The sequence below is a fragment of the Gopherus evgoodei genome, chromosome 5, assembly GCF_007399415.2.
Source record: "Gopherus evgoodei ecotype Sinaloan lineage chromosome 5, rGopEvg1_v1.p, whole genome shotgun sequence".
Classification (NCBI taxonomy): Eukaryota; Metazoa; Chordata; order Testudines; family Testudinidae; genus Gopherus; species Gopherus evgoodei.
The window spans coordinates 124,256,817-124,280,563 of NC_044326.1; the positions used below are offsets into that span (position 1 = coordinate 124,256,817).

General features: G+C 42.3%; 2 protein-coding genes across 26 annotated transcripts in view; one reads left to right on the top strand and one right to left on the bottom strand.

The window, feature by feature from the left end:
- NUDT9 (nudix hydrolase 9) overlaps window positions 1–11,781 on the bottom strand; it is a 45,723-nt gene extending 33,942 nt beyond the window's left edge. For 4 of the 25 annotated variants that reach the window (XR_004000697.1, XR_004000698.1, XR_004000696.1 and 1 more), the window contains exons 1-9: window positions 11,622–11,781; window positions 9,261–9,529; window positions 7,810–8,049; window positions 5,936–6,031; window positions 4,585–4,746; window positions 3,299–3,385; window positions 1,609–1,720; window positions 989–1,135; window positions 239–323 (exon numbers count right to left, since the gene is read on the bottom strand). Coding sequence is in view for 22 of the 25 variants with exons in the window: in XM_030564903.1 (XP_030420763.1) it covers window positions 239–323; window positions 989–1,135; window positions 1,609–1,720; window positions 3,299–3,385; window positions 4,585–4,746; window positions 5,936–6,031; window positions 7,810–8,049; window positions 9,261–9,394 (1,063 nt within the window). In the remaining 3 variants the exon portion in view is untranslated. The other 21 variants (XM_030564901.1, XM_030564897.1, XM_030564905.1 and 18 more) reach the window with 20 other exon arrangements.
- Window positions 11,287–22,930, top strand: LOC115652614 (estradiol 17-beta-dehydrogenase 11-like). Its single transcript, XM_030564921.1, has 8 exons — window positions 11,287–11,303; window positions 14,942–15,345; window positions 16,761–16,868; window positions 18,235–18,366; window positions 18,552–18,658; window positions 19,377–19,514; window positions 19,806–19,922; window positions 22,478–22,930. Exons 2-8 carry the CDS (start codon window positions 15,136–15,138, stop codon window positions 22,572–22,574), a joined length of 909 nt encoding a protein of 302 aa, XP_030420781.1. The 5' UTR covers window positions 11,287–11,303; window positions 14,942–15,135; the 3' UTR covers window positions 22,575–22,930.
- Window positions 22,931–23,747: the final 817 nt, after the last annotated feature.

Genomic DNA, 23,747 nt, shown 5'->3' on the forward strand with positions numbered 1-23,747 from the left:
TGAATATTTATTGGAAGAGGCTGAGCTGGAGAAGAACGATTACTGTGTGCCATGGATGAACCCCTCTAGGAGGAAAAAAAAAACCTCACCCACTGACTTTTGTTCCATAGATTAACATCTAATTTTCACACTTGACAATAGTTGAGTAACCTGTAGCACCTTTCTGTCATCTTCCCTCTAGTTTGTAATAGCATATTCAAGGGAGCAACTGCTAAAAGGTAAAAATGTGGATACTCACCAGGTTCGTCATGGTAGTTCACAGCTTCTGTCTCTATCCAGGCATTGTCTGTATTACGAGGATCATCAACATATCCCTTATACACCTAAGCAGAAGACAGACAGCCGAAGCTGAGGACCACAACATTATATGAGATGAGGCAGACTCTTAAAAGGCCTCACCGTTGGTTAAGGAACGACTGTAAATTGTACTAGTTTACAATGCTCTGGAGGAGTACATGATCTGCTCCCCCAAATGAGTCAGCACATTCAAAAGCTCTTCCTGTTAAATTTGCAAACAACTATCTTTGTGCTTTTTCCCATGCTGCCCCTCAGACATGGGAGGAGCTCCTTATAACATTTAAAGCCACTTCATTGTTTTACTTCAAAACCCTCCTTAAAACACTCCTTTCCCATAATGCTGACAAAAAAATCTTGACAGTTACACAGCTGGTGTGCCAAGACCAGATAAGCAGGGCTCTATCCAGTTCTCTCTCATGCTATGATTCTACACCCAAACGTGCACCTGACTGTTACCAAAGCAAAGTTCCCTGCTAGGAAACCACATATTAAAGTTCAGAAATCCTCAGTTGTAAGGATATTTCCAAGACAGGAAGGACACAAGTAGAATCCACTCCCACAGTACAGCACAGTGGCGCCATGGATGAAACCATTCTGCTACTGTTTTTCTTCAGTCCCCTATAAATTCTATTGATGTTTGAGTATGTTTTTTAATAGCATACAGGATCATCATAGAAGGAAAAAGGTTTACCACAAAATGTTCCTGGTTGAAGAGTCTGTTCATTTGCTTCTCAATCTCTTCCTTCTCTGCTCTGGATTTCTGTAAGGAGTTTAAGGCCTCCTCCATAAACTCTCGTTTCAGTGTGGCACTAATCTTCTCTCCTGGATCTACCATACCCTAAACAAAAACAGAAAACACAAAAACACCCAATACTGATATCCTTCTTAGACCCTGTCTGCTCTCATTATTCCATCTGCTCTCTATTCCGTATGTTCTACTGCTCTGTGTTAGCCTGTAACACATTCAAGGAGCTATAATGCACTTATAAAGAGTTGTGGACACCAACAGTAAATCAACAATAATAAAAGAAGTGTGACATCTGTAAATAACTGAAACCAAAAAGAATAGTCCTAGTTAGATGCAAATACTATCTTGTACCATGGCAATAAAAAGAAAAACATAAGTTTAATGGCTTCTTGGTAAAACAATATTTCAGGTTTTCCTTGATGCTTTCTAAAGTGCCCTCACTTGCCTCACAAGAGGAAGTCATTCAGAGGATTTGCACACTAGCTGTCAAATCAATATCAATTACATTTTCATAGTCTTACTAGACAGTAATTGTAACGTCTGCTTCATGCTTTGGTTCTTACCCCTGGGATGGCCCATTCCCCACAGTCTTTCCTCTTGATTGCCACAAACTGTAAAATGTTCTTGCCAGAGATTGGGTGAGCTATTTTATTGCCACTGCTATCTCTCTTCCACCTGCAGGGAATGACAAACAAGGAAAATTATTTTCCATTCTTTGGAATTAATCAAGGTCATCAAGTGAATGAGACTGTTTCTGCCCCTGCATTATTTGCTCTTGAGGCTGGTAGGTGTGGTGTAGTGAATGAGGCCGAGGACTGTAAAACAGAACAGATCGTCTTGTAATAAGGCAGCTGAAAGCTGCACTAGAGAATTGGATTAAATCCATGCATTTTCCAGAGTTCCTAGGAGATGCTGGGCAAGTCACTTAAAAAACTTTTCACACAAATTGTGCATTCTTTATTTTCTAGGTGCCCATTTTTAGTTACCTGAGGCAAGAGTGCTTAGTGATCACAACTGCAGCTGAAGTCAGCGGGAACTGTGGTTGCTCAGACACTCTGGAATTAAGAAAGCATGGTCTGGAGCAATGAGTAAAAGCTTGGGAGCTAGCTACTGCTCACCGGGGAGTTCTAATCCTGGCTCTTCCACTGATTCACTGTGTTTTCTGAAAAGTTTCCATGTCCTTATTTTAGTTTCCTCATCTGTGAAATGGGGATAAAAATGCTCCCTTATCTCCATGTGCAGGTCAATGTTTCTGAAGTATTCAGATATTAGGGTTATACTATGGTGATGAGCAGCATAAAAAGCCCGTGAAGAAAGTAATAATTTTGTACTTAGAGCCGGGTTTAGATGGTATGAAATAAATAAGCTGCAGGGCCACATACTGTATCATGACCATAAAAAGAAATATTGATCTGTTGCCTCATTTCCTGAGCACTACTCATCCTGTAAATTGGATGGGGCAATGGTGCGATGGAAAAAAAAATGGTATATGATCATTTTCTTAAAGACTATCACAATGTATATGCCCAACGAGGACAAATTAAGGTTGCACAGACAACCATAATTTTGACATCTAACTTTTGAGTGCTTGACTTTGCCACCTAGCAATCTTCAATGTGTTTTTATATGCAATATTATATATATAAAATTTGAATGCAATAGTATCATAAAATTGCTATGTATTTTGACCTGAATAGGAGAGAGGACCTCCTCAGATAAGGCATTAAAATCAGACAGCATCTCAAACAGTACAGTGACAATGATACACTTCTCACGATGAATTTCAGTTATTACCAGTTGTGAATTTCAAACCTACAATCTTTAAAAAAGGATAACTAGTAATTTTACACAGGGCACTGGAAAGGCCCGTTGGCATATGATGATGATGATAATCATGCAAGGTATCCTGCAACACCATTACGCTTTCAGATGTTTTTACAATATGTCAACTTGTTAATACTTTCCTACAATGGTTTACCAGTTGCATTATTCCTCTTTTTTTTTTTTAAACCAGCTTCCCCAGTTTAAGTGATCGTCTATTCTGACTGATGACTTCCCATTCACCTCTCCAAAGATGAAAATAAAGCATTTGCCTAATATTTCATTAAACTAATTGCACAGAGGTAACATCCATGTAATAGATAAATGTATCAAAATTTTTCATATACAGGTACCTGACGATGTACACACGAATGCAAGTTCTACATTTTTCCATTCCTCTGGCATATCATCCTCTGATCCTGTCTACCTTACCTAGTTATTATAGGATCTGCAGCATGGTTTGGTCCCCAGCGCCCTAATAATCCTCGACCCACCAACCCTGTCCTGCCAGATGGATTTCTGAAAGAGAAGGTGGTACATATGAAATCCCCCATACGTACAAATATTCTGGGAAGTCAGCTTCAGTCAAATAATAAGGAACTACAGAAGAAGGAAAGAGGAATAACAATGTATATTTGGTCAACTTCTTAGTGTTGACGTGTACCTCATTCCCTCTATCTCAAGGTATGGACAGAAAATATTAAACATTTCAGTGAGATCAAGCTCCATTACATTTCCTAAATTTGACAATATGATACAAAAGTAAAAACACAAAACTTTGCTTTGTAAACTCCTATAATACTGTATTTTAAAATATGGCAAGAGATCCTGGAACTTTGGAGGGACATTCTTTGGTTTGTTCTTTTACCTTGGGATCTAAATAACCAAATGCACGAAAAAATGAAATGGTGTCAAAGAATTAAAGTAGTCTCATCTCCAGATCATGACTACAACTCTCCTGAGGGTTCTAAATTGTTCCTACTCCAAGATAAAAAGTGAGGAGGACAGAGCACATAGCTGCACCATCCCAGGAGCAGTCTAGGGAAGGAAGTGGTTTGCAAGAGCAGTTCTACATGCCAGGGTATGGGGGTCAAGGTCTCAACCCCATTCTGCTTGGGGAGTGGGCGGGGGGGGGGAGGAAGGGGAAGAGTAGCAGCCCTTCACAGTCTTCTCTAGCCTCACACATGGGCTGGGAATGTGGATAGTCCATATAGAAGAGTAAGGAGACACTGTATACTAGCAGGTGGGGGAAGGTCACAATCTTGCCCTCAGCTTGCTAGTCAGCTTTCCAATTTCATTTCTGATGTGTGAAACACAAGAATGGAGATCTGTTATAAATACTAATCTACAGAGAATGAACAGTTTAAATAGAGTGTGCTAGTTTCATCTCTGCTGCAGAGAGGTACAAACTGTACCTTCCTGTGTCAATGAGAACTGCTGCATCCAGACAGAGAGGTGGCGTTTCCTTAGAAGTTGTGCCAGCAGAAGCTAAAGCAGATGCAACATATCCTACAGCACATTCTCCCACACCCAACACATCCCAACTTGGGAGCTGTGTTAGCTACAGGCCCACCACTACATTGCTCCTTTACAGTCCTCTTCTAAGCAAACCTTCTGGTGTGGGACTTTGCACCAGTGAAGTCAGCATAGACAATGTGCTGTTCTGGTCTAGTATGTAACACATGCTAAATCAGATATAAAACATATTAAAAACACACCTTCTCAAATGACATTTGTGAGGAGTTCCCCCCCCCGGGTGCCACCTGGAACTGGGGTACCACTGAGCCCTCTGACCCACCAGCTTGGGCTCCCTCACACACTGTGATGTTGTGACAAGCTGCAGACACGCTCCCGGTCCCACACTTCCACCAGCACACACCCTAGAGACTCACCCAGCTGGTTACATGCAGGCTCTCTGCCTAGCCACTGCATGAAACAACAACAATAGAAAGGCTACAGCCAAGGTAACTCTCAGCAACCCAAGCACGTACCCCCTCTGGAGTATAAACCCAAAATTATATTGCCTTGAGCTGCACAGGGAACTGTGCAGAGTAAGCTCATAGAATTTGCCCCACCTCCCCTCAATGTGGAGAGGAATATGCAAAAGCCTTTGCCCCTTGGGCTACAATTTCCCATGCGCTTCACTCCAACTCACTGGTTTAGATAAAGCAAAAACAAGTTCATTAACTGAAGACAGATTTTAAGTGATTATAAGTCATAGCAAACAGATTAAAGCAAAATTACCTAGTAAATAAACAAAAACACGAACTAAGTCTAAGATACTAGAAAATTAGGACATGAATTGGAAAATTCTCACCCTGGCTGATGACACAAGCAAGCTGCACATTCTTAAGGGACAAGCTGCACTTGCCTTACAGCTTGGAATCCCCAGGTCTTTCACATACAGGCTAGAAATTCCTTTAGCCTGGGTCCAGCACTTCCCTCAGTCTAGTCTTTGTTCCTCAAGTGTTTCCGGGAGTCATCTTGTGTGGGAAGTGAAGAACCCCAGATGATGTCACTCCCTGCCTTATATAGCTTTAGCTATGGCAGGAACCCTTTGTTTCAAAACTTGGTTCCCAGATTGGTTTGTGGAAAAATATCGACATCTCAAGATGGAATCCAGAATTATGTGGCTTGGGTCACATGTTCTTGTAAAGTCATAGCAGCTGTTACTTACAGGCTGTCTGGAGTGTTCTCAAGAAGGCTCACCAGGTGGGAGATAAGCTTCTCCTAAGGCCTATTGTTTTCTCTAACAGCTCATAGCTGGTTGGGAAGGGCCTATTCAGGGCAATCTAGATTGAAAGCATCTTGTCTAGTGGGTATTACACAGGTGTAACTACATTTGAAATACTGATCAGCCAATATTCATAACTTCAGCTACAACAAAAATACATGCATACAAATAGGTTAATCATATTCAGCAAATCAGAACTTTTTCAATGACATCTCACGACTTATCTTGTACAAAATGTACCATAATTATGTCACAATCATATTAGTATTACTATGACAAATTGGGGTGCACTGTCACAACATTGTCATAGAAGATTAAGAAACAAGAATACCTACCTGGGTCTCCCATTTTTAATCTCATACAAGCCACTCAGACTCCTCCTCTCCACTTGTCCATCCTTCTCATTGAATTTGGGAGAAAAGTTTTTGGCACTGTTTTAGGGAAGAGTAGTATAGAGTAAGTTACTAAATAACCAACAGCTGTTAATTATAAGGGCTATAATGCCATCCAAAGGATCTGCAACACCAAAGGTCTCAGGGATAGCACTTGGTTCACCAAAATGTCTAAAACTGAATTGCAGCCTTGTTTTTCTAAGCTTTTCTCCTGCCCCCACTAAAATGTCAGTATTTGCAAATCGCAGAATCTCTCGATACTTCTAAAAGGTGATATACGGATTCGACATTTTAAGTTTCTAAAATATGTGCTTTTTGGGATGATACTTTCCATTACTGATTCTGGCCCAAAAGTGCGTGTTTGTTTTAAAGTTTGAACAAAATCCCTTTGTCCACTTTTGAATTTGGCAAACATTTATTCTCCCTCATTTTATACATTTTTAACCAATTTTTTTTTTGAGCCAGGTCTATAGGACAAAAAGAGCCAAATTTTGAAACTTGACACAGATACAATCCCTGAGGAGACATTTGATTGGTTGTGATTTATCAACGTTATGAGCATATGAAAAATACATACTAAACACTTTTCCAATTAAATTATTGACCTTCGGTAGGAGTTTGCATTTAATTCCTATGAGTGCCTTTGAAAAATCACCCCAGGAGTCTATCGAGGGACATGCACAGACAGACATCTAGAATGTGCATATTTCAAAAGGTTTTTTCAATCAAATATTCATAACCTTATAACCACTGACCCAATTTTCTTCAAATCTGGCTTGCTTCGAAGATTGCACTGACACCTAACATCTGGATCAGCACTTTTAAGAATTATGAACATTTAGAGGGAGAATATACCCCAGTGCTATGGCTACTTCGCGCTAGCACGATATAGTCATTTCTACCTTAAGTCTTTCAAGGGCCCTTGATATTAGATGCTATGCAAATAGTAATATAATAAGTAATAAATATGATCAAATATTAATGCAAAGTCAGGAAACATGAAAATTAAGATTGAAACACTAACTTTATTTTGCTCCTTTTGTGCACGTGTTTGCATACAGTTTAAATACAGGATTAGAAGGTATCTTAGACACATACATATCTAGTGTTTTAAAATATGTAGATTGCATTCTTTAAGAAATGGTATCTGATTACATTGGACTGGATTGGTATACACACGTACAAGCAAGCAGAGTTAAAGCTGGGCACTCAACCTTAACTTCTGCATTTCTTGAATCCAAGTGGTCAGTTCTAGAATTCTAACATTGTATTATTACTGTGTGTTTGCATTTCATATACCAACACAAACAAATGGAAATGTACATATTATTAAACACTTTCTCTACCTCCATATAGCTGCTAGAGCAGCATTCTAGCCATGATGTCAATAATGTCTGAAAGGACAGTGTAGCAAGACTGAGATTGTCCTCATCTTTATCACATGCAAAAGTGAAACTCTCTCATCATGTTACTAACCCCTTTCATTGGCATAGAAATGGGCATGTGTTACAGAACTAGCTTCATTTGAATACCCGTCTGTGCCTGGTATACCCATTCATCCTAGAAGAAAATTACTACCTATTCCATAGTCACAGGTGCAGAGCAGTAGAAGATGCATAGCCGGCTTTATTAAGTCCTTCACTTTCACAAGTACCAGGTGCACATGTAATTTTTGGAAAGATATTTAATGCAGAAGTAGATTAAACTTCTCTCTGTCAGATGTATTCAAAACAAATTCCTTCCTTTCTCTACACTGGGTAGCAGAACCACATTCATCTAGAAGAACCCCCAATTTATTTTGGCCAGACACTGCTTACCTGATCTGTGGATCTGCCCACGTGGGTCCAGCCAAGACAGAGGCTGCAGTGTATTCCACAGGCTTGTAATCCTCCCACTCAACTCGCCAGCTCACTTTATCAGTAGGTACTTTGCTGCGCTCAACCTTTGACCCTGGATATGGAGACGTGTGGGCTTTGTTGTGGACATTTTCATTTGGATTGTAACAGCTCAGCATGCTTACAGGGTAAAAATTAAACCAATGAACTGGAACTGAGCTACTGAGGGGGGGAAAAAGAGCAAGTGTTACACTCCTGAAAAAATATTAATGAAGTTATTTAATTCCAAGTTTTACTACTCCAGATTGCAAAGAGAGAAAAAAAAAGACATAGTATTAAATTTTTTAAATAAGTAGTAACATATTAAGCCTAAAAATATACACCCAGTCCCATCTGCCAAGTGATTTATCTGTAGCTAAGTAAACCACAGAAATTTCTTCCTCTGATCTATCTACTCACGGGCTCTGAATACTGGATACCTTTTCAGCCCTAGCCAAGCAAGGCACTTTTACTAAAACCAAAGAACCTCAAAAAATCAGATGGTATGAGCAAAACTGCAGCATAATTCTTCAGTAGATTATAACAACTCATCATATGCCCAAAAATACTTTTTGAATAAGGAAGTGGTGACATTCCAAAATTACAGCATAGTTCAGCTCATCAGAATTACATTGTAGTAGTATTACATAAGTATTATGAATACACACATCAGGAATTGTCACATTGGATTTTTACATGTTTATAAATAAAATAAAAAGAATCAAATGAATAAATAGGCAATAATATTGCCCCATTCCTCAACTAGACTCACAACCTTTCCATCTGAGATCTCTTTCCCTAGCCATATTTCCCATTATTTGGTAAAATTAATTCCTCTCTACAAGAATGAAAAAATTAATACATAAGACTGTCATGACTTTCAGTAAAATTATATAAGCCCAAAACTGTAAACATATGCAAGTGAGAAACTAGTCTCCAATGTTAACTATTTGTGACAAACTTACATATTTGCATACATGTTTGCAGGATTAAAATCATCTGCTGCTTTTTGGAATTTTACCAAAACTATGTACCATACTAAGGGCCAAACTCACTCACTGGATATGCATGTGCAACTCACATATTTGCAACTCTGAGTTCAACAGATCTGATAGCGGAATTTTGATTTTAATATCTGAAATACACTTTTGATGGAATGGCAGTATAACAGGGGTAAATAAGTAAATAACAGGGGTAAATAAGCCCTGATGATGCCAAAACATAAATAACTTTACATGAATAGTCCCATAAGAAACTTCAATGGGACTACTCATATATGCAAAGTTAAGCACTCTCATACGTATTTGCAGGATCAAGGCCTTAGACCTCTACCTTGCTTTATCGTTTATGAGAAGTAGCAGGGTTATGTCACTGCTGTGTTATAATTTAAATACCTGTAGGCCAGCTCTCTGAATGGATGGAGGAGGGGGTGGGGGAGTCGGCAGCTAGGGTACCTGACAGCAACAGCAGACAGAGTTGCAGTGAGAGACACCACAGTAACAGTCCGAGCCAGACACCACCTTGCCATCACATGCAGGATGCTCACAGGAAACTATGCCTTCTCAAAACACAGTGCCCAACAGCCATTCAGTGACCTGGACTGTCAGAAGATGAAGTAGGAAACATTTGATTGCAGGATGTGTCGTCTTGTCTGCTTCACTCCCTATAAGAAATAGCCATATTAATTTATTCTGTAACTTAAATTGAATTCCTTGGGGGGGGGGGATTAATCCTAAATGCAGAAACAGTAAACCAGATTGTACCCTTAGATATTCCAGTTTCGCAGAAGTGCAACTCTACTGATTTCAGTGAAGTCACACTAGATTTAGACAAATGGCCCAACTATTTTAAAACTACATTTTGAATCTTCTATTTAAACAAACAGAATTGTGCTAACAAACTATCAGGTGGCTGCTCATTATTTAATGATCAAGTGCCTTATTTTACTCCTTTCCACAGCTAAATCTCCTTGAAAACACATGCAGAATGTTTAATTGAAGACTAAGCTTTAATTATTGTTTTATCTAATTGGAATGAGTTGCATGTCCTAATGCTGCAATGATTGACACATGTGCTTAAATTTAACCATGCATTACTTACATGAAAAAAGTACATGCATGAAGTATTTGCAAGATCAGGGCGATAGCGCTGTGTGCCCTGTCATTGCTGGCTAAAGCTTGGAAAGAACTGCCTTGGACCTTGGGTAATCATTTATTTCTGTGCAAAGTGGGTATAAAATATGACTATTCTGATCTGGTAATATTTTACACATACTATGTATGTGTATACACGACTATGCAAGGTCCAAGACAGTGGAGAATCAGGTCCAAGGGTCTGTCTGTACTTCACCAATGTGACTGAGGTTTTATTTAGCTCAAGGGGCACATATTTTTACAGGTGAAGGACCACAATTCTAGTCCCTGCTGTGCAGGTCTGTTAGGATTATCTAGTATTTATTTTTATAGTAGTGCCTTAATTGCAAAGTGGCTCCTGACTGGTGTTTCCACTACACTGCAAAACCATAATATTAATAGACGGGACACTAGAAAGAAAACCTGTTGTTTTTGAGTTGCAGATCATTAAGAATTAACATGAACAGGGCCACTATGCACAAGCTTTATAGTTAAGGTTAAAACTAGGGTTCCATTTTGAACACTAAGTTAACCCCCATTATAAGTATCCAACGGAAAAGTGGTGGGGATGTTTTGGTTTTGTTTGTTTTTTTTTAAGATTACTTCAGGGTATAAGCTAGAAGTTTTTGGTAAGTTTCAAAACACCTCAACCTGCCGTTAAGGATGTCACTAAAGAAAGAAGGCAGAGTTTAAGTTGTTTTTTTGGCACACATAAACTATCACATTGTGTATGTTTATCTGAGAGCCCGTATGACCTGCAAGTGTTTCCTTTAAATCGTTTATTTTGAAAGTCTTAACAACTTCACAGTCACCCAGGAACCTGGCAGCTGTCACTATTTGGTAACCTCCTGTGGCCGCTTGGAATCCAGACGCAGCGGGGACACAACTCGCATGCTCTTGCTCTAAAACAGCAGGACCCCATCCCTAGAGCCAGACTCCCTGCCACCAATTCAGAAGCCATCCAAAGGGCAGTGGCGCCAGCCAATTCCTTACAAGCCACTGGGGGCAAGGAGGGGAGCGTTACAGAACCCCACAGGCTGACACACGCAAGAGCCTCGAGAGGCCAGGACTCGCTCGGGTTTACACCTAGCCTGTGCCATTATCGAGTCTGCCCCCACGGGACTGCCCCGCAGTAACGCCTAGGGCGGAGCGCCCGGTAACACACCCGCCCCTGACCGCCAGTGACTGGGAGCCCACCGCGGCCCCGCTACATTCCTCGCGCGGCCACGGCCCAGCCTGCTCGACACGGACCCGGGAACGTGTGGGGCGGCGGCTACTGCTAGTCCCCAGGGCCGCCCGCACCAGGTGCCCAGCGCGCGCTGCCGCCTCCCGCAGGGGATGGGCGCAGGCCAGGAAGCGAAGGCGGGAATCACCTCGCTCCCCTGCTCGCCCGCCCCCAAGCGGCCTCTGTCCGGGCCGGGAAGGCCTCTTACCAGCCAGGCTGGCTGGCTGCCTCCTTCCGTCCCGCCCCCAGGTTCAGCGGTGGGAGGGCTACTAGCCTGGACCATCCCCTCGCGCTGAAATTCCACTAGCGATAGGGCAATGCCCGCGTCAATCAGGCCTCATTCTGGCAGCTGATTGGGCCACGCCAGCTGCCATGGCCACGAGAAAGGCGTCGCTCACCAGCTTCGCTCTGGCCGGAGAATAGCCCCACATCCGGAAGCGGGCGGGTAAAAGTCAACTGCTTTGCTCCTGACCTTCGCGCTTCCCGTAGCGCTTCTTCCCGGCGCTCACGTCTGCACCTATCGCGCGAGTCGCTGTGACGTGCTGATGGCACTTGACTCCTCCCAGTCCCACCGCCAGAGTAGGGAACGCCCCTTCCTATTGGCTGAGCTCTGCGCAGCGGTAGGACGCTGCGCACGCATTCACGGCTTCTCAGGCCTGGGCTGCTGGAGCAGAGGTCCTTCCGCGAACTCTCTGACTCCATTCTAGGCTCGAGGTGTGCTGCCGAGATTGAGAGAAAAATAGTCCCCGTTGTGTGTGCTCCACCCTGTGCCGGAAGTGCTGTGCACCAGGGCCAGCGCGCTCCCATCTCTGCCATGGGGCACGTGTGGGGTCCCGGCCGGGGCAGCTCAGCAATAGGATTGCCAACCTTTTAATCACAGAAAATTGAACACTCCCCGACCCCCCCTTCGCTGAGGTCCTGCCCCCACTCCACCCCCCACCCTCGGAGGGGGTGAGGGCTCTGGCTGGGGGTGCAGGCTCCAGGTGGGGCTGGAGATGAGGGGTTTCAGGTGCGGGCAAGGGCTCCGGGCTGCGGTGGGGGGTGGAGGAGTGACTCTGCCTGGGAATGCAGACTCGGGGGTGGGGCAAAGGAGGGGGTTCAGGTGAGAGAGCCAGGTGGGGGTGAGGTCTCTGGGGTGTGGCTGGGGATGAGGGGCTTGGGGTGAAGGAGGGAGTTCGGTGCAGGGGGTTCAGGTGAGGGATCCAGGTGGGGGTGTGGGCTCTGGGGTGGGGCCCGGGATGAGGGGTTTAGGGTGAAGGAGGGGGCTCAGGGCTGGTGTAGTGTGTTGGGAGGGGTGCAAGGTACAGGAGGGATTTTGGGTGCTGGAGGGGACTCCAGACTGGTACTGGGGGTTGTGATGCAGGAAGAAGTGCGGGGTCCCAGCAGCTCTTCCCATGACTCCAAGGAAGCAGCTGCCAAGTCCCTACAGTGCAGCCTGTAGGCGTATGGGTGGCCAGGGAGGCTCCACACGATGCCCTTGCGGTTCTGGCCCAATGGGAGCTGCGGAGGCAGCACTAGGAGAGAGAGCAGTACGTGGAGCCTCCCTGGCTGCCCATGTACCTAGGGGCCATGAGGAGCTGGCAGCTGGCTCTGGGAGCCGTGCGGAGTTAGGGCATGCAGGGAGCCCACTTTAGCCCCAGGCCCCTGCTGCACTGCTGACTCGACTTTTAACAGCCAGGTCAAAAAACAGATGTCCAGGGGTGGGTGCGTCCGCATGGGTACCAGGGCTAGCAGGGTGCGAAGGCATGGCAGGTTCAGCATCCCTACTCCTGCCCTGTGGTCTTGTGCTGGACAGTGAGCCCACGCAGAGCCTGCCACGCCTTTGCTGTCCTCGGTACCTGTGCAGGCTGGATTAAAGCAAGTGTGAGCACGTGACACAGTTGCACCCCAAATTGCAGCATGGAGCATAGAAATATAGGGCTGGAAGGGACCTCAAGCAGCCATCCAGTCCATCCAGCTGTTCTGAAACAGAACCATGTAAACCTAGATCATCCCTGACACGTGTGTGTCTAAACTGTTCTTAAAAACCTTCCCCGACAGGGATCCACGATCTCCTTTGGAAGCCTACATATCCCATGAGAGAGTGGTCAGAGGATTCTCAACATTTTTCATAAAGTGCTGCCAACTCTCCTGATTAGATCACAATTTCACAGCATTTGGTTTATTGGATTTACATATTTGGTATTTTCTCTTAAAAGCGACATTTTCTGAAATCAAGGGGTTGCCTGAGAATCCAAGCTTGAATTTGGATATAGCCTAGCACAATGGAGTCTTGGTCCATGACTAGTCTTTGTAGGTGTTATGGTAAAACAAAAAGTAAATACTGTAATTTATGAAAGAGTAATTTTCTGGCTCTCATGGTTGCAGAGTAAAGTTTAGGAGTACTTGTGGCACCTTAGAGACTAACATTTATTTGAGCATAAGCTTTCGTGGGCTACAGCCCACTTCATCGGATGCATGCAGTGGAAAATACAGTAGATAGATAGATATACACACACACACAGAGAACATGAAACAATGGGTGTTACCATACGCCAACAAGAGTGATCAGTTAAGGTGAGCTGTTACCAGCAGGAGAGAAAAAAACTTTTTGTAGTAATCAAAATGATCCATTTGCAGCAGTTGACAGGAAGTTGTGAGGAACAGTGTGGAAGGGGGGAATAAACCTGGGGAAATAGTTTTACTTGAAAACATAACTGAGTTGCAGCCTAAAAGCTCAAAAGGCAAAGAAAAAGGAACCTCAGGTGTATTATTTACAATTTCATAATTTTTAAGACAATCTCATGATTTTGAAGGGTCTGACTCATGATTTTTGAACACTTAAGATTGGTAATACATGGATATATTTGGGACTCCCATAACTCAACAGCCTACACAGGCTTCTACTTCCCCCTTTAAGATTCCCTTATATTTGTATTTAGCCTGAAAACCAAAAAAAAATCCCATTGCAAATTTTTTTGCTTTCATGTTGAGACACTGAATGATCACATTAGGATGCAATGTAATATTGCCATATACCCTGAAAATAAATAATTGAAAATTCCTAAATTATCTGAGGAGTTAAAGGCCTATCAGCCAGTCACTGATCTCCAGCAAAATAATGGAACAGCCAATACAGGACTCAGTTCTGATTCCACAGTTCAAGAAGGATGTTGATAATGAGGTTTCAGAGAACAGCCACAAGAATGATCACAGGGTTAGAAAACATGTCTTACAGAGAGAGACTCAAGAAGGGCACGCTATTTCGCTTAAAAGGTTATGGGTGACAATCAAAGTCTGTAAGTAGCTAGATAGGGAACAGAAATTTGATAATAGATGGATCTTCAGTCCAGCAGATAAAGTTATAACAAGATTCAATGGCTGAAAGCTGAAGCTAGACAAATTCAAACTCAACATCATATTTAACAGTGAGGGAATTAATCACTGGAAAATTTACAAAGGGCTGTACTGGATTCACCATCATTGGAAATTTTAAAATCAAGATTGGATGGTTTTCTAAAAGATATGCTCTGGTGTAAACAGTTAATTCTGAGATAGTTTTATGCCCTGTATTATACAGGAGGGCAGACTAGATGATCACTGTGGTCCTTTCAGGCTTTATAAATCTGCATCCCACAAGGTCATATATTAGCAGACACATTAAAATAAAGACAATCTTATTTGTTAGATTCCAGGCAGGTTTCAGCCCTGTCCTCATTATCTGTCTCTTGTTGAACAGGTTGAACGTCATTGATTTGGCAGTGAGGTAGTTAATTTCACAGGTACAGAAAACTTTTCTCAGTGTCACATGCACATCAACAGCAATTTTTCCAGCCACTGACGGAGCTCTTCCTGGTCTCTGAAAAATAAATAACGTACAGTGTTTTAAATAGTGACTGAGTGTGAATCAAAGTACTGAAAGTCTGTAGAAAAATGAATCTCTTTATGGAGCTTTTGTTGTTTTTACCTATAATAATTTACGCCTACATAGAGGCTTTTGTGAAGCTTTTCATTTCTGTGAAGAGGAAGTCTGTCAGTGGAGAGCTTGTTCTCATTACCGGTGCTGGTCATGGAATTGGGAGAGCTACAGCCTATGAATTTGCCAATCGACAAAGCAGATTGGTTTTATGGGACATCAATAAGGTAACACAGTAAACTTTATCTCCAGTACCACCCCACCCTGAAATTATTGTCTTTTATCAGAAAAAGGAGGTTAGAGTAAAACCTGTCTATATACTATACATGTAACTCTTCTGCCTGGTAATGCTGGCAGCAATAAAGGATGGCCTCAGTGTGTAGGGGGCTCTCTTAACAAGGCTTAGCCATCAGTCATCCCCCATCAGCCTCCCCATTATTTTTACTAAAAATCACAGGTCACAGGCTTCCATGAATTTTTGTTTATTGCCCGCAACCTGTCAGTTATTTTTAGTAAAAATAACTGTGACAAAATCTTAACCATGAGCAGACCCCTGCCACACAGTACATTGGGCAGCGTCCGTTGCCTCAGTTTCCCACCTTGCAGTGTGAACATCTCACAAATGAGTGCTCCTTTAACACACTTTAGTCCTTCCCCCCCCCCCCCGCATTCGTTGTCCGAGGTCAGTAACATTCCTCAGAATCCAGGTTTGCATTTGGGTTGGTTTATCTCGCACACCAGAAAAAGGATGAGCAATGCCTCTGCGGCTGCCAGCGGCTACTGCCATTGCTGGCCACTTGCTGCTGCTTCTTCCACTGCTTGCTACTGCTGCTATATCTGCCACCACTTGCTGCTTGCTACGGCTGCCGTTGTTCTGTCATTCTTGGCACCTCTGGGATGCCATGTTCTAAGATTCTGCCACTTGACTACTAAAGGGAATTTTAACCCAAAAAAGCCAAAATTGATCAATTTGGCAAAGCAGTTCTGTCTGCTGAACACCTAGGCAGAATAGGTGAGACGCACCTGAAGTCTTTACCCTCAGTTCATGGCTAGATGGCAGGGGGAGAGTTCATTCAGACCCTGGCTTACATCCACATTCTCACAAGTGCTCACCATTCACATTTGCCTCTAATGGTAGTCAGAGCACTGATTGGTATGCTGTGTGTAAGTAGAATGAGGATTTTGGGCCCCTTTTAAAAGACTTTATGCTGTGGTTCACATAAATGTTCACTTAAATGGAATTGTAGTCAACATGCCTGTCTGTTCTGTTTTCTTTTAAAGGGACACCATGATCTTGAAATCTAGTCAATTTGGTGGAGGGGGGGAATTAAAGTATTTTCAGGTTCTACACCTGCCCCTGAGTCCCTTAGATGATTTTGATGGTTCTACAACCATATTTCCTGTTCTTAACATGTTTTCCATTGCTGTATGGCATCAATGGAGAGAAAAAACTATTTAACAACAACAAAAAAATACGCCCCAGTCATGCAAACTTTTAGGTCTGATCTGTACTTAAAACTTAGGTCTACATAGCTACAATGCTTAGAGGTATGAAAAATTAGTGGACCGACTGGTGCCCTAATAATAGGATCCAGTCCAGGCACCTCTGAGAAACTGTGATTTTCCCCTTTTTCATTTATAGCATGGTGTTGAGGAAACAGCTGCAGAGTGCAGAAGGCTGGGGGCCACAGCTCATGCTTTTGTGGTGGATTGCAGTAAAAAGGAGGAAATCTACAGTGCTGCAGAGAAGGTAAGACTGCAGTGTGCATGTCCCAGAGATTACCCAAGCATGCTACAGCTTCATTGAAGATTGGGGAACAGAAGCATGGGATACCTGTGATGTTTTGGTGATCCCCCAGACCAGTAAGGGGTTCCATCACCACCTTCCTTATAACTTTGTGAGCCTCTGTGCTGTGCAGCTGTGGTTCAGATTCCTGACAACAATAACCAGTGCACAAGCATAATGTCTCACGCTGGCTTCTGCCAGCTTAATTACTCTCACAGGGCGACACCAGAGCCCTTTCAGTCCCAAGTATCCCGAGGTCCATCCTCCCCAATTTCTTCACTACCAGACACTCAAACTGTTCCCTTCTGCCTCCAGAGGCATGAAACCAGATACCAGTTTACTTTGGCACACTCCACAGTTTACACACCAGGGACCTGCTTGGGGTGAAAATAAACAAAATGTTTATTTAACAGAATAAACACAGATTCAAAGATGAAATAGTAAGAGAGAACAAATGTATACAAGTTACATGGAAACTAAACATACAGAGACAGCCTTTACACTTCCATAGTAGATAAAATCCCTTTCCTAACACGAGTTCTCTATTGTCTCTGAATGGTTTCCCAGTGTACCTCCTAGTCTGGATATGTATGTCATAATGACCATCAAGTTCGGAGCATCACCTGCTTTCATAATATGCTTTTATAATACAATAATACAGTGTGCATTCTACTGATCATTTGGGAGGTTTAAACCTTCCATTCTCCCTTTGGGGTATGTGGCCCCTGTTTATCACAGTACCACAGTCACCTCATTCATATAATTAATAAAATCTCACTTTTCCTACCAACTTCTGCAGGAGGAGTTAACCAATAATTAAAAGGGAAAATGTCCATTCTAATACTCTTCTTTATGTTTCCTCTTCAACATCATGCCTTTTCTGAATTTGCCCCTTGGATTGTGCGCTCTTTGGAGTAGGGACCATCATTTTTTTAATATCTAGTCCAGTACTAACAACACTGTGGGCACTTAAACATAGAATTTTATATTAAAAGTACTATAATTCTATAGATGAGTTAAACTAATTTGGGTAACTTTCAGCATCTTTTGAATCTAGTTTTTCAGAGCTCTGTAATTAATACTGGAGATTGATTCATATTGAAGCCCCAAATCTGCAACAAGCTCCCTGGGGTGGACTTAGAATTTGCATAATTTCCTCTGATGAATCCTGATTCTTTTGGTGATTTTTCTTCTCTGCAAAAAGCAAGGTTCTACAATAGGCTGAGGTTCAAAAGTTAAAACCAACTAAACTAGTTGGTATAACACTGTCAACTCTACAATTCCTAGCTCTGCATGTAACTACGTATTTAAATTCTTTAATTTTTAAAAGGTGAAAAAAGACATTGGAGATGTTACCATCTTGGTGAATAATGCAGGAGTGATTATAGCTGCCGATCTGCTGTCAACTCAGGACCATCAGATACAAAAAATGTTCGAGGTCAACATTCTCGCTCATTACTGGGTAAATGTCACTAGAGTGTCAATGTGTTAAGTTTAATAAAATATATTTTAACTATTTAAAGACAATAAATACTTTAGTTTTAAAATGTACTAAACAGTGACCTACATAGAAAATACATTTCTCTCTTGATTGCTCTGTTGCTGTCTGTCACACACACTTTTTCTTTCTTTTTAACTATTTTCAAGACTGCAAAAGCATTTCTGCCAGCCATGATGAACAACAACCATGGCCATATTGTCACTGTTGCTTCAGCAGCTGGTCACTTGGCAACTTCTTTCATGGTGACTTACAGGTATGTGATTTTAAATTTCAATCTCCTTCACCATTTTTAAATACTGACTAACAAGTGCTGTCCTTACAATCGACACCAAAGATACTATTCCAATTCTAAGAGATTCTTGGAGAAGTAAGTGCTCATGTACAGTATTACCCTAAGAGCATCCCTGTACCAGAAGGTAAGGGGCTCCCTGGTATCTAGCAGTGAATTTCAGCTGGCTTTTGACCAGCTCAGTGTACCCCAACTCCCTATTGTTATAATCTGTATTTAAAAAGGTCTCATGTGATAATAATAATTCACTGATCATTAATCCTCTTGCCTAATGAATGTGCAGTCAACCCACAAAGGATTATGCAGATGTGCTGAAATTAGAACTAAAATGTGTTTAAACCAGCCACATCAAGGGGAGTTGATAAACAGGTTTTCTCCAGCCAATGGGAAATTGAGGTACAGAGAGTTGAAATGACTTGCTCAAGGTCACCTAGCAGGCCAGTGGCAGCTCTGCTGCCCAGTCCAGTGCTCTAGCCACTAGGCTACACTGCCTCTTGGGAATAAAATATTGAGAAGGAAAACTTGGTAAGATGACATTACTGAGCCAGCTGATCCTACTTGAAAGCCTACTGATGGATTGTATAGACAGTGGAGCTGCATGACAGATAATTTTCTGCCTATGTCAAAAGTAACTGGGATTGGGAACTGTTTTTCAGCTGGATCATTTGTAATTCCCTTTCAGTTCAAGCAAGTTTGCTGCTGTTGGATTTCATAAAGCCCTAACACAAGAACTTTCTGCATTGGGAAAGGATGGAATAAAAACATCATGCCTTTGTCCTGCTTTTGTAAATACTGGCTTCGTCAAAAATCCAAGTATGAGGTAAGATTTGAAAAGCATTGAGCAGTGGGAATCTCAAATACCTGCCCTTATCAGTGTCTTTTCTGAATATTACACTTTACTCATTTCCAGGTCTGGTGCTCTGTTCAATTATGTAAAAATGAAGATAATCAATACATAGTATCTCAGCTCCATAATGTCAGTTAACCCACCTAGTTGTTATATTTGTACTATCTTGATTCATCAGTATTTAAAGCATCCTAGTTTAAATTTATTGACCCTAATGATTCCATGATATTCAGTACTACTTTTAACATGTGCCTTTCATTTCAGCTTAATGAAAGTTTTGGAGCCAGAGAAGGTTGCAAATAAACTGCTAGAGGGGATATTGACCAACCAGAAAATGATTTTTGTTCCATCATTTCTGAAGATACATCTAATATTGGAAAAGTAAGCATAGGAAATATTAGAAAACTAGATTTTTTTTTTATCTTGAAGTTTTGTTTCAGAAAAACACTCATTTTACTACAGTGGAACCAAATCAATAAAAGAAAGTATAGCAGAGTGGCAAGCCACTTGAATGACAAGTGATCAATAGAAAATGAAACCACCCCATCTTTACTGATACGTATGTTGATGTCAGATAGTTATTATCCTCCTGTGACAGCAAATATCTGCACCAGAAAATGTTTTAGAAAAAATATATACTAAGATAGTCGTCTTCAGATATGCTAAGGGCTGTCTTAAAGAGGTGGGTGATCAGTTGTTCTCCATGTGCACTGAGGGTAGGGAAATAAATAGTCAACTTAATCTCCAGCAAGGGAGACTTAGGTTAGATATTATGGAAAGCTTTCAAACTATGAGGTTAGTCAAATAGTAGAACAGGTTACAAAAGGAGGTTGTGAAATCCCCATCATTGGAACAGGTTAGGCAGACATCTGTCATGAATGGTCTAGGTGTACACGGTCCTACCTCAGCATGGGGAGATGGAAAAATGACCACTTAAGACTTTCTCCAGCACTACATTGCTGCTATTCACTGTTTTTAAATATAACAATAGCACTGTCACAAAATAGTTTGTCAGGACAGTGTCTCTCTCTGTGATGGTACTAATAGCTCTTGCACACAAAAAAGGTTAGTTGAGTCCCCTTTTCATTGGCTCTGAGGGGTCCCTTTTGCAGTGGAACCAACGTGGTTATAAGTGCACAGAGGGACAGATTTGTGGTTAGAGGTTAGGGGATATGCAGAGGAAGATGCACTTTCTGTAGAGCATGGTGTCCCCACTCTGCCTCAGTGAGCAGAGTTGAGGCATGGGCATCTTGGGGGAGGTCAGAAGTGGGGCCAAAGATCCTGCTGCGTCACAATCTTCCTGACCAACATTTCAACCTTCCAGGCCATCAGTCTCATAAAGGCTAAAGTAGCTTCTTTGGAACGGCTCCAAAACTGCTCTACAGCCTGGGAAGCAAGATTTCTCCCCTATACCTCCCCTTGCACTTCTGCCCAACACCCAACCTAGTTACAAGATTTGCCCCAGAGTGCAGATCCAGCACCAGGAACTGCATGTCAAATTAGCTAATTCAGAATAACATTTCCAATTAACTATTTCACTGTTTGATGAAACACCACTGAGTAGAGCACAGGATACTTAAACTGATGTCACACTCCACAGAAAAAGTCTTTGGCTACGTCTACTTTTAAAATGCCACAGTAGCACAGCTGCCATTATGCTGCTGCTGCTGTAGCATTTCAGTGTAGACACTTATTACAGTGAGGGGAGAGGTTCTCCCATCGGCATAGATAATCCACCTCCCCAAGAGGTGATAGCTAAATTGATGGAAGAATTCTTCCATCACCCTAGTGCTGTCTACCCTGACAGTTAGGTCAGCTTAACTGTGTCTCTCGAATGCAGATTTTTCACACTCCCGAGAGACTTAGCTACACTGATGTTATTTTTGGCTACATGTGTCCACAAACATTTGATTTGATAAATCCTAAGTTTTTGTTAGGGTTTGTCCACAGAAACAAAGTTGGAGACAAACTGGGGTGCGACACAACCCTGCTGCAGACTATCTATGTGGACCCTGCTGACGTGCATTAACAGTTCATTAAAGTGCCATGATTAGTCCCATTTCAGAAAGGACCAGGTTGTTGGCTCATTTTTACAATTTTAGATTTATGAGCTAAAAGCCCTCATTATACTGAGTAATAAGAGAGCTAACATGGCTAAAATGTGCATGCAGCGGTGAGGACAGACAGAGTTACAAACTTTTGTCAGCTGTACAGAAGAGGTTATTATTAGATAAGTTTCAAAGGTGGCTTATAAAATGACCTACATAATCTCAAAGTTTCTGAAGCCTCGAGAATTCAGGGTTTAGGGTCCCGCCAAAGCCACTAACAGTCATTGATATAACCTAAATCGAGAATTTTTTCAAAATGAAATTACTGACATTATTTTCTTGGGACCCAATAGTAACCGGAAATACAAAAACCCATGGGAGGAACGCTAGAGGGAGGAAACTTCACCTGACACTCTTCACGTAGCTGCCACCAAATCACAACCACAGAGTGTGAGGGCTGCTTCCCTGTGAGAGAAAGAGGGAATCCAGTATACACATCCTTCCGCAGAAGCACAAGAGCATTCCTGCGCCTCCAGCAGGGGAGCCATGTCGCCACAGAATGCTGCACAGGCATTAGCCCTTGGAATCCCCACGAAGGGAGGCAGATTGTGGTGGAATGGGGCTGCACTCTAGGAATAACATATTTTAGGGCTGTTTAATTCTTTGGCCATATTCTCCACAAGGGGGAAGTTATTTGCATACATCCAGCTCCCCCTGGCGCTCCCACTCTGGCCCCAGGCCAGCATCTCCTCTTTCCCATTATCCCCCTTTCCTATTGCAGGAGGGAATCCAGCAAACAGAAGTTCCATGGATCCTGGGGAGATGATCGCACACAGTTTTAAAGTTTCTAATCATTATTTCAATTAAATGTTTCAATCTCTCTTCCAGGATTCTTCCAGAGCATGCCTTGGCAGCATTGTACAAGCTGCAGAATATTCAATTTGATGCAGTTGTTGGATACAGAAACAGGGTCATAAGTGATTAGGTCATCACCCTCCCCCTCAAACCGCACAGGCTGCAGATGATTCATGTTTTGAGTTCAGATCAATTATTCAATATTTTGATTCATTCAGAGAAAAAATGGAAGACTCATCACTTGCCTTCCCACAGCAGTGACACTTGATAAACACTGCTCTGAGCATCAATGAATTTCTGCAGGTAGCTGGCTGGCTGAGTTCCTATTACAATGATTATTTTAATGCTTCTGGGATTTGCTAGTATTGTATAATTAACTGAATATGTTATGGTGCCAAGAGCTTTAGGTGGAAATCTTTTTATCATTCTAAATCTAAATAAATAAATTAGACATGCACACATGGATTTGTGTATGTGACAACAGACTATGCAGGGGCGGTGGAAAATGCAGTCCTTCAGACTGAATGATGCTTAATTTTTTTGGCACCCAGATGTCATGGTGATCCTAGCTATTCTGTAAAGGTTCTTATGCCACACTCATCACCATAGTATCTGAGCACCTAAGTCGTGCATTGACTAACGTGACTGCCACATGGGGGAGAAGCACATGTACTGGAGTGTCTTGTTTGGGGAGAGGGTTGTGGGTTTTCTAGCTAGAAGAAGGGGGGATATTTTTTAAAACTATGCACATTGCTATATATTTATGTTGGGGAAAGTAAGGTCAAAGAAATGTGCCTTGGTCTTGGAGCAAACAGCGGTGAGGTTTGCAGTGGTTCTTACTTCCAGGGGGAGTTCACTGCACAGTCTCAGACCAGCCCCAAAGAAAGTTCTGTCTCCTGCATGGACAAGCTTTACCCTTTATTGTAGAGGGGTCCATTGTGCAGAGGAATCTAGTTGTCTACATATCCTGGGATCAAGCCGTGAAGCACCTTGAAAATAAGAACTGAGACCGTGGACTTAATTTGACATTATATGGGAAGTCAGTGTAGAGAGCAAATGACAGGTTTGATGTGCTCACAGTAGCCTATGTTGCTGAGAAGATGTAATGAAGTTTTTTGTGTTAGTTGGAGTTCCCTAAGCACGGAAGGCTTCATGCCCAGGTTGGTTTATCACGTTGCTGTAGTCCAGCGGAGAAGTGACAAAATTATGAATAACTGAGGCCATGCTGTACATGAACCCTTGCCACTCCTTATCACCATCTACTCCTTTTCTTCTCTGCTTCCATCCTCTCCCATCAAAAGAA

What these genes read in the sequence shown, in the direction of transcription:
- LOC115652614 (XM_030564921.1), top strand. Translation starts at nt 15,136, where the DNA reads ATGAATCTCTTTATGGAGCTTTTGTTGTTTTTACCTATAATAATTTAC. An exon ending in TCTACAGTGCTGCAGAGAAG is followed by an intron (nt 16,869 to 18,234) that starts GTAAGACTGCAG and finishes AATTTTTAAAAG; the next exon opens with GTGAAAAAAGACATTGGAGA. An exon ending in GTCAAAAATCCAAGTATGAG is followed by an intron (nt 19,515 to 19,805) that starts GTAAGATTTGAA and finishes CTTTCATTTCAG; the next exon opens with CTTAATGAAAGTTTTGGAGC.